General features: G+C 64.4%; 2 protein-coding genes across 2 annotated transcripts in view; one reads left to right on the top strand and one right to left on the bottom strand.

Annotated features, from left to right (window-relative positions):
* The first annotated feature begins 721 nt into the window (after positions 1-721).
* On the top strand, positions 722-9,763 carry SLC6A9 (solute carrier family 6 member 9). Its single transcript, XM_019531296.1, has 12 exons — positions 722-899; positions 1,054-1,185; positions 3,208-3,469; positions 3,596-3,728; positions 3,831-3,965; positions 4,225-4,328; positions 4,397-4,634; positions 4,827-4,961; positions 8,167-8,266; positions 8,532-8,632; positions 8,790-8,960; positions 9,064-9,763. The coding sequence occupies exons 2-12, from the start codon at positions 1,062-1,064 to the stop codon at positions 9,277-9,279; spliced, it is 1,719 nt and encodes a 572-aa protein (XP_019386841.1). The 5' UTR covers positions 722-899; positions 1,054-1,061; the 3' UTR covers positions 9,280-9,763.
* CCDC24 (coiled-coil domain containing 24) overlaps positions 9,619-9,769 on the bottom strand; it is a 6,145-nt gene continuing 5,994 nt past the window's right edge. The window contains exon 7 of the mRNA XM_019530614.1: positions 9,619-9,652. Coding sequence (XP_019386159.1) covers positions 9,619-9,652 — 34 coding nt within the window. The remainder of the gene's footprint in view (positions 9,653-9,769) is intronic.

Raw genomic sequence — 9,769 nt, 5'->3', positions numbered from 1 at the left:
GCTGGCACGGATGGGCGCTGGGCTCAGGGCAGGGTGGGAGATCCCTGCCCATCCAGTGGCTGGGGTCAGGGCTGTGCCAGGGCCCTCACTCCTGCATGTGCGGCGCTGGCCATGGCCCTGGTGTCCGTGGAGCCCAGAGGTGGGGGCCAGGCCGGTGCAGCCGCTGGCCGGCTCCTTTGTTTGCTGGGTGTGAGGCCGCCCCGTCGCAGGGGGGAGCAGGGGCCGACCCAGGACAAAGCGCCTTTCTCCACTGAGCTCCGTCCCTGGCCTCGGGCTGCCCACGGGCCTCGGGTCATCCCGCAGCCCGGTCTCAGTGGGGATGGCGAGCCCAGATGGGCACCAGCCCCCATCCTGTCCCCTTGCGTGACCCGGGCATCTGGGGTGCAATGCCCTGCCAGCCCCCGCTCCCCTTCTGCAGACAGGGAGAACCCAGGCGCCCGGGTCCCATCCCCCACCTTCTCTGCCAGCCCAGGAGTGAGGGGGGTCCCCCTGGCCGCAGTGGAGGGGGCGTATCCGGCTTGGCCCCCCCTCCCCCGTGCTGGGGGGGGCGAGCGCACAGGAACAGAGGCCCCTTTGTGCAGCCGCGGCGGCTCTGCTTGGTATGAGCTGCGGCCGCCGCCTGCCCGCCGCTGGGGGGGACGTAGCCCTGCTCTGTCCCTGCCCCCCGGCAGGGTGCGCTGGCTGCGCCGGGGGCTTGTGCAGGGCCAGGGCTGTCCGTGTTAACCCCCCCTTTCGTCCCCAGAACGGCGCGGTGCCCGGGGAGGAAGCCAAGCGGGACGAGAACATCCGGCGCGGGAACTGGGGCAACCAGATCGAGTTCGTGCTGACCAGCGTGGGCTACGCCGTGGGGCTCGGCAACGTCTGGCGCTTCCCCTACCTCTGCTACCGCAATGGCGGGGGTGCGTGCCAGCGGGCGGTCAGGGGGGCTGGGCTCGGCTGGGGCTGGCAGGTGCTGTCCCCTCCCCGTGATCCCTGCAGTGTCGGGTCCGTGGGAACAGCCTGGGGACACCGGGCTTAGGGTGCCAGGGTTTGAACCTGCCCCCCCTGTGCCAGGTGCCTTCATGTTCCCCTACTTCATCATGCTGGTGTTCTGCGGCATCCCGCTCTTCTTCATGGAGCTCTCCTTCGGGCAGTTCGCCAGCCAGGGCTGCCTCGGCGTCTGGAAGGTCTGCCCCATCTTCAAAGGTGAGCACCCCCTGGCACACGCACCACAGCACACACAGGTGCGCACAGCCCAGTGCATGCATGTGCACACACCATGGGGAGCACGGGCAGGCTCAGCCTGGCATACATATATGCACACACTGTGGAGCCCATGGGCAGGCTTACCCTGGCACACATAATGTGCGCACACCCCATGGGACACGGCACAGTCGCCCCAGCACGTGCATGTGCACATGTAATGCTGAGGAGAGGCACGCTCAGCCCTGGCACGTGTGTGCACACGCACCACAGTTCTCATGGGCATACTTATCTCTGCACATGTGTGTGCACATGGGCATGCTTCCCCCCACACACGTGTGCACGGACATACTTAATCCAGCATGTGCATCACAGTGCTCACAGGCACACTTGAGCCCTGGGTCTTATGCGTGTTTCATGCACACTCAGGCCTGTTGTCCTGGGCATATGTGCTCCCATGCACGTGTGTTGTACACAGGTGTGCTGCCTTGCATGTTTGCCCCCAAATGCACACACTGTCCTTCAGTAACGCTGGGTGCTGGCTGGGATGGGGACATGGCTGGGCCAGTGCTTCTGCGGGCACCAACCCTGCAGGGTCCTGGCTGGAGGGTCTTGCCCCTGCGCTCGGGCTCAGTCCCACACTGCACTGGGGACAGGAAGGGATTCCCCCAAGCTCAGACTAGTCCAGACTGGGGGGGGGGTTGCCTTTCTCTGCAGTGGGGGCATGGCCTGACCCCAAATAATCTCATCCAACGCAACACGCATTTTTCTCCAGTTAAAAAGAAACTGGAAGCTTCACTCACAAACTCGGGGCCTGGGGCTGTCGCCTTCAGTTGAAGCTTGAAGCAAAAAAGACCCCGACCTGACTGGGACATGCCTTCGTTTGCAGTGTGACAGAGTACATGTCAATAAGGCAAAAGGCTCCCAAGACACTGCATTCGTCGGTCCTGGAGTTGTTAAACATACTTGCAAAACACAGTTGAGCGCCTTGACAGTCACCTCCATGCCCCAGTTAACGTTCGCCCGAGCTCCCGATTCTGCCCCCGAGCTCGTGTTTAGCTAGGGGTGAAAGCGGTGGCAAGGAGCAGTTCATTGCAGAAGATTAGTGGAGCTGTTGAAGACCAGCGAGGAAGGAGAGGGGCATTCCCACCTGTGGAGCGAAGAGTTTAGCAGGAATCGGGTGGTTGACAGTGAGCCATGAAGTCAGCACAGCCTGGCTATAAGAGCTGCCACGGCCAGCTGCTGCTACGAGCAGGCCCTTGGGTTTAAGCTCTGGGAGGAGCAGGAGTCCAACCGGGGTCACAAGTGCACCCATGCAGCCCCCCAGTCCCAGCCCAGGAGCTTTTGTCTCGCACAAGTGTTGCTGGGCTGCAGCTCGGCCCACCCCGAGCACCAGGCTTCTCGCCCGCTCGGCCTCTCCACCACCCTGGCCGTGTCTGCATGAGACACTGACTGCACAGCTGTTACTGCGCAGTAGCAACCCCACACAGCTTCCTCGTGGCGCTCAGTGCACGGTAGCTTGTTACTACTGTGCAGTAGTGTCATATCACGGTTTGGGCCACGTGAAGCTACGGGGCAGTAGTAACGAGCTACTCTGCAGTAAGCACCTTGTATCGACATGGCCCCAGTGACAGTCCCCCCTTCCAGCATCTGCATGAGAGCACGCTTGTTCTCAGCTGCATGCATGCTCCTGACACACTAGATGGGCATGCTCTTGCTGTTCGTGTGCTCCCATTGCATACACATTTGGGTTGCATGTGCTGGTGTGGTGCATACATACTCGTGTTGGATGAGCTGGTGCTGCTCACTGGTGTGAGGCACGCCCATGTTACACATGGTGCTGTTTGCATGAGTGTGTCTGTGTTGCACGCAGTGATACTGCTCACTAGTGTTGCACAGATACGCGTTGCAAGTGCTGGTGTGGCTCACGCTGGGGTGGCACAGTTGTATTGCATACGTGTATTGCATGCGCTGGCCCGAGCGTGTTGCGCCAGTGCAGCCCGTGTCTCTCGGCCCCGTCCGCAGGCGTGGGCTGCGGGATGATGGTCGTCTCCACCTACATCGGCATCTACTACAACGTGGTGATCTGCGTCGCCTTCTACTACTTCTTCGCCTCCATGACACGGGTGCTGCCCTGGACCTACTGCGGCAACGCCTGGAACACGGGCGACTGCGCCGGTGTCCTGGACGCTGCCAGCAACCGCTCGGGCGCCCTGCCCACCCACAACTTCACCCGCCTGCTCAACCACACGCTCAAGCGCACCAGCCCCAGCGAGGAGTACTGGAGGTGGGGGCATGGCTGCCGTGGGGGTGGGCATGGGGGCACCCAGGCCACGGGGACGCTAGGAGCCTGTGGGTAGGGGCTCGGGGCCGGGCTGCAGGCACCGGGCGCGTCTGATGGTTGTGCCGGCAGGCGGTACGTGCTGCAGCTGTCGGACGACATTGGGCAGTTGGGCGAGGTGCGGCTGCCGCTGCTGGGCTGCCTCGGCGTCTCCTGGGTTGTCGTCTTCCTCTGCCTCATCAAGGGCGTCAAGTCATCCGGAAAAGCAAGTAGAGTCTGGCCGCTGCACCCCCTCAAACCCCTGTCCCGGGGCTGCCCCTGCCCGGGGGTGGCCGCAGCTGACACGTCCGCGTGTCCGTCGCCGCAGGTGGTGTACTTCACAGCCACCTTCCCCTACGTGGTGCTCACCATCCTCTTCGTGCGCGGCATCACGCTGGATGGCGCCGTCAGTGGCATCACCTACTACCTGACGCCCCAGTGGGACAAGATCCTGGATGCCAAGGTGGGCTGGGCCTGGCGGTGACCCCAGGGATGCCCTGCCTGGGGGGGCAGTCACGCCAGTACCCTGTGCTCCGCTCGGACCCAGCCCGGCCACCAGCACTTGGGGTATCTGGGGTCACGCTGGCTGGGCCCCAGCCCCTGCCTGCGGCCCCCCGGGATCCCAGCCCTGGCCGCACCCCTCACTCCTGGCCCGCAGCCCCCTGGGAATGGGGGGGCACACCGTGGGGGGCTGTCGCCGCAGTAACGCTGTCCTCCGGCAGGTGTGGGGCGATGCTGCCTCCCAGATCTTCTACTCGCTGGGCTGCGCCTGGGGCGGGCTCATCACCATGGCCTCCTACAACAAGTTCCACAACAACTGCTACAGGTGAGACCCCCAGCCCAGCCCCCCAGCTGCCCCCCGGCCCCGCTGATCCCCCCTCTGCCCCCCCGCAGGGACAGCATCATCATCAGCATCACCAACTGCGCCACCAGCGTCTACGCCGGCTTCGTCATCTTCTCCATCCTGGGCTTCATGGCGCATCACCTGGGCGTGGACGTGTCACGTGTGGCCGACCACGGCCCTGGTCTGGCCTTCGTGGCCTACCCCGAGGCTCTGACCCTGCTGCCCATCTCGCCCCTCTGGTCCGTCCTCTTCTTCTTCATGCTCATCCTGCTGGGGCTGGGCACGCAGGTATGGTAGGGAGGGGGCAGCACGGCCCCTGGCTTTGGGGTGGTGGAGGGGCTCCCAAGTGCAAGGCTGGGGGAGAGGGACCCCAGGGGGTGGGAGCAGGGCTCTGCCCAGATCGGGGCTCCCGTTGCCCTGGGGTCAGGGGAGGCTGGGGCAGCGCCAGGCCCCCCTGCCCTGACAGCAGCTCCCGCGCAGTTCTGCCTGCTGGAGACGCTGGTCACAGCCATTGTGGATGAGATCGGCAACGAGTGGATCCTGCGGCGCAAAACCCTGGTGACGCTGGGCGTAGCTGTGGTCGGCTTCCTGCTGGGCATCCCACTCACCACCCAGGTAGGCACTCGGCTGCCCGTGCCCGCAGGCTCTCGGCCTCCCGGTGCATACCATATAGTGCCCATGGAGCAACCCCGGTCCCCGTTAGAGCTGTGGGACAGGGGTACGGGGGAGCTGGGGCACATGACTGATGAGAGGCTGAGGGAAATGGGCTGATTGAGTGTGGAGAAGAGAAGACCGAGGGGGATTGAAGAGCAGCCTTCACCTCCCTGCCGGGGGGCTGCAAAGAGGATGGAGCTGGGCTGGTCTCAGTGGGGGCAGGTGACAGGACAAGGAGCAATGGGCTCAAGCTGCAGCGAGGGAGGTTTAGGTTGGATATTCGGAAAAGCTCTCTCGCTAGGCAGGTGGTGAGGCACTGAAATAGGCTGCCCAGAGTGGTGGTGGACTCTCCATGCTTGGAGGTGTTGAAGACCCAGCTAGACAAAGCCCTGGCTGGGATGATGTAGTTGGGGCCGGTCCTGCTTGGAGCAGGGGGCGGACTGGATGCGACTCCTGAGGTCCCTCCAACCCTCATTGTCTGTGATTCTGTCTCTGTCCATCCCTGGCCGTGACAAACAGCGGTTGTGCCCAGGGGTCGTCAGGGATGGTCTAGCCTAGGGGTTCTCCTCCGGGCTGCCCCAGGGGCCCTGGAGGTCCTTTCAGGGGTGCCGCAGGGTGCCATGCCACGCTAGCAGTGGGAGGTGGGCATCAACCTAGCATCGACCCAGGGTTTCAAACAAATCCAGAACTGAAGCCTCCTACTTGGCTTGGGCGTGCTGAGCTCTTCGCAACAGAAGAAGGCTCCAGGATTTCTCTAGTGGAGCAACAAGGGAGCATCAAGACCTGGTATTTATAACACCAATGCAGAGTGGAGGCCCCTGGCCGGATGCAACTGTGTGGGAGTCAGTAGGAGTCTGCAGCATGATGCGGCTGCACAAAAGGCCGGTGCAGTGTTGGGCTGCCGCAACAGAAGCGTGAGGTGCGAGGCACGGGAGGCGACAGCACTACTGCCTGGCAGTGCCCAGGCCTCAGCTGGAGACTGCCATCCTGGGCTCCATGTTTTAAAAAGGACGAGGAGATGTTAGAGAAGATCCAGGGCTGGGCGATAAAGATGCTCAAGGGCTTGGTAGGCGAGGAGAGGCTGACAGAGCGGGGCACGTTCAGCCTGCAGAAGAGGTGCCAAGGGGGGCATGCACCGACCTGATGAGCTGCCGTGGCAGAGAGGAAGAGCTCCGCTCCTCTCGCTTCAGGGAGCAGGACGTGGCTTGAAGCTGCATCAAAGCAGGTTTCAGTTGGGTCCCAGGAAACATTTCACCGTCAAGAGCCGTGGGGGAGATGCCAGGGAAGGCGGGACTCCCCATCGCTGGCGCGGTTCAAGAAGTGGTTGTGCAGCACAGGCTTCTGGGCTCTGCTGGTTGTGCTGCCCCATGTGCGGGGGGGTTGAAGCCTCCCCAGAGGCACTGGGTGCTGCCGCAGCCCGGGCTGAGGACTTCAGCTGGGCTGTGCCGACTCTGGAGGCCCCGGCTTGCCCCTCTGCTCAGAGTCGGACCCGATGCCAGATTTGGGGCCAGGAAGGGATGATGGGGGTTTTGCCTGGGGTCTCTGGAGCGAATACTGACAACACGTCATCCAAGCAGGACGTTGGCTGCTGCGGCCCCCATGCTTCCCTGGGGGTAGGGGCAGGTGCTGTGTCAGGGTCGAGTCTGATGCAGATGGTTTGTCTGGGCTGGTTGGGACAGGGCTGCTCCTGCCTCGGGCAGAGGACTGGACTGGATGTGACCTCTGCCAGCTCCACTGTGACTGTTTGAGGGGGGACCTGGAGTCAGCAAAGCGTGAGAGCCACTGCCCAAGGAGCAGCTACGTCTGGGCGCTGCAAAGGGCCGGCTGGACTCTCCTGCCACGTCAGAGTGGGGGGCAGGACTGTGAACACAACGGAGGCCGGGAGTGCAACGCAGAAGGATCCCGACAGATCGGAAAGCCAGGCAGGAGCGACCTGGGGGGAGTTCAGTGCTGACAAGTGCAAGGTGCTCCCCTTGGGGAGAAGGAGCATGCACCGAATAGGGGATGCCCGGCTGGGCGGCACCGCGGAGAAGGACCCGAGAGTCTCGGTGATCGCAGACTCGGTGAGTGCAGTGAGGCAGCTGCACAAAAAGGCGCCATGGTTTGGAGCTGCATCAGTAGGAGCATTAGGGATGCTCAGTGCTGGCCAGGCCTCATCTACAGCCTCGTGTGCCAGTCGGGGCTCCACGTTTTAGAGAACGGCGAGAGGGTCCAGACGTAGGAGACAAGGATGATCGAGGGCTTGGAAGGAGAGGTTGGCAGAGCTCGCCCGGTTCAGCTTGTGGAAAAGGCGCCTTCGGGTATTTGCAGCTGCGGCCATGTCGCCTCTTGAGCTGCCAGACAGAGGAGAGAGCACCTTGTCTCGCTGCAGGGAGGATGCACCCAGCGGCTTGAAGCTGCAGCAAAGCAGGTTTAGGTCGGATCAGGAAACACTTCAGTGGTGGAGCAGTGAGAGAGATGCCAGGGAAGGGGGACTCTCCATTGCTGGAGGGGCATGACAGCCAGCACCCAGTGCAGCACTGGGGCAGTTTGACTCTGGTCAAACTGGTATGCACTGGGAAGGGGTTTTGCCTTCCTCTGCAGTGGGGGCATGGCCTCGGCCTGGGGTCTCAGGAACATTTAGGAACCCCCTTTTTGCAGCAGGATGTTGGCAGCTGCAGCCCCCCCATATCCCGGGGGCAATGCCTGGGGCTGTGCCGGGGTGACTGTTTGTTGCTCTGAGGTTGGACACGGGGTTTGTCTGGGCTGGTTTGGATGAGGCTGATCCTGCCTCGCTCGGGGAGGGTTGGACTGGATGGGACCCCACAGCGCCCTGCACCGCGCCCTGCCAGCCCTGTGGCTCTGGGATTTTATGAACCCTCCTTCAGCTCCTCGGACCCACGCTCTTCTTGCGCCCGCGGCCCCAGGCCCTCACCTGTTCTGCGCCCGTGTCCTCCCCGGGGGGCTGGCAGTTTCATGGTGGGCCTTGGCTGTGCATGGCCCCAGCCGTATCCTGGCACAGGCCGGACCCATGGAGTTGGGGGTCTGGGCTAGGGGTAGGGGGCCAAGGAGCTGGCAAGGGGCTGCTCATGTCTGGGTTGGGGCACGCTTTGCCCTGACCCCAGGGGTTGATGCTTTGATCCCGGGTCCAACGTGCTGAGCCCACCTGCCCTGTGTGCTCCTGCAGGCCGGGATTTACTGGCTGCTGCTGATGGACAACTACGCCGCCAGCTTCTCCCTGGTCGTCATCTCCTGCATCATGTGTGTCGCCATCATGTACGTCTACGGTAGGTACCAGACATGGGCCCGGTGCGCCTCTGGGCTGCAGAGAGGGGCTGCCCCGCACTCCTGGGTCCCAGCCTCGGCTGGGGTCGGTCCTGGTCCCATTTCGGCAGGGGGCAGAGGTGGGGGTTAGGGTCTGCTCCCACCTCTGTGTCACACCTGGGCCAGGTGGTGCAGGTGTGTGACATGCTGGCAGCACGCAGAGCCGGGCACTGCTCTGGGGGGCAGGCAGAGCCCCCCTCCACTGTTGATTGCCTGTTGGCCCCCCAGGGCACCGTAACTACTTCAAGGACATCGAGATGATGCTGGGCTTCCCGCCCCCGCTCTTCTTCCAGATCTGCTGGCGCTTCTTCTCCCCGGCCATCATCTTCGTGAGTGCTGGCGCCTGGCGGGGGCAGCAGGGGAGCGGTGCCCCCCCAGGACGGGGCGGGGGCGATGCCTGCTGCTGCCGGGTGCAGCCAGCAGCAGGGGAGGGGGCGGGGGCCAGGAGTGGGTCGCAGCATGCTGAGCGCTGGCTCCCGCCCGCAGTTCATCCTGGTGTTCACGGTGATCCAATACCGGCCCATCACCTACAACGACTATGTCTACCCGGGCTGGGCCGTGGCCATCGGCTTCCTCATGGCGCTGTCCTCCGTGCTCTGCATCCCCGCCTACGCCCTGTATCGTGTCTGCCGTGCTGACGGCAGCACCCTGCTGCAGGTGGGCCCGTGCTGGCAGTGCCTGGTGCCCTGGCAGGGCTGCCGAGGGCTCGTGGGGGGCAGGGGCGGCCGCACGGCTGCTGACCGTCGTCTCCTCCCGGCAGCGCGTGAAGAACGCCACGCGACCCAGCCGGGACTGGGGCCCGGCGCTGCCCGAGCACCGCAGCGGGCGCTACGCCCCGGCCCTTGGCCCCGCCACTGAGTCGGCGCTGGAGGTGCAGCCGCTGCACCCCGAGAAGGTGCGGAGCGAGGACGCCGGCCTGGCCCGGCCCCTGCCGGGCAGCAAGGGCTTGGCCCACAGCCAGGACTCCAAACTGTGACCGGCGCCGGCTCCGGCCCCGGCTCCGTCGCCATTCCGGTTCCCCGTGGTGTCCGTCAACCCTTGTGTTTACACAACTCCCGCCCGCGGGGCTGGGACCATGGTACCAGCCCCACCACCCTGCACCCGCGAGGCAGGGGCTCGGCTGCTGCTGGCAGGGGTGCGGGGCCGTGCCCCGGCGGGACCCCCGTGCCCCGAGCTGGGGGAGGTGGATGCCAGCCCCGTGCAGCCAGGAGGCCTCGGCACGGGCTGGGGCTGCCGGCTGGCCTGGGCCCCTGGGAGCTACGGGCTTGCGGGGGGCCCTTATGCACTTAAGGGGGGTCACTGCATGCTGGCAGGGCTAGGCTGATGCCAGCTGGGCTTGTGCCCGCAGCCTGCTGCCCCCGCACAGTGAGGGAGGGGGTTGGGGGGGCAACGCGGTGCCCGGGGAGGCGTCAGAAGCACTTTACAGTCCAGCACTTGGTATGAGGCACGTCCAGCCTGGCCCGCGG

Source organism: Crocodylus porosus, unplaced genomic scaffold, assembly GCF_001723895.1.
Source record: "Crocodylus porosus isolate Cpor-Errol unplaced genomic scaffold, CroPor_comp1, whole genome shotgun sequence".
Classification (NCBI taxonomy): domain Eukaryota; kingdom Metazoa; phylum Chordata; order Crocodylia; family Crocodylidae; genus Crocodylus; species Crocodylus porosus.
Note: the sequence above shows the minus strand (reverse complement) of the source record. Positions and strands in the feature narration are given on the sequence as shown.

What these genes read in the sequence shown, in the direction of transcription:
- SLC6A9 (XM_019531296.1), top strand. Translation starts at nt 1,062, where the DNA reads ATGTTCCCCTACTTCATCATGCTGGTGTTCTGCGGCATCCCGCTCTTC. An exon ending in TCTCCCCGGCCATCATCTTC is followed by an intron (nt 8,633 to 8,789) that starts GTGAGTGCTGGC and finishes TCCCGCCCGCAG; the next exon opens with TTCATCCTGGTGTTCACGGT. An exon ending in ACGGCAGCACCCTGCTGCAG is followed by an intron (nt 8,961 to 9,063) that starts GTGGGCCCGTGC and finishes TCCTCCCGGCAG; the next exon opens with CGCGTGAAGAACGCCACGCG.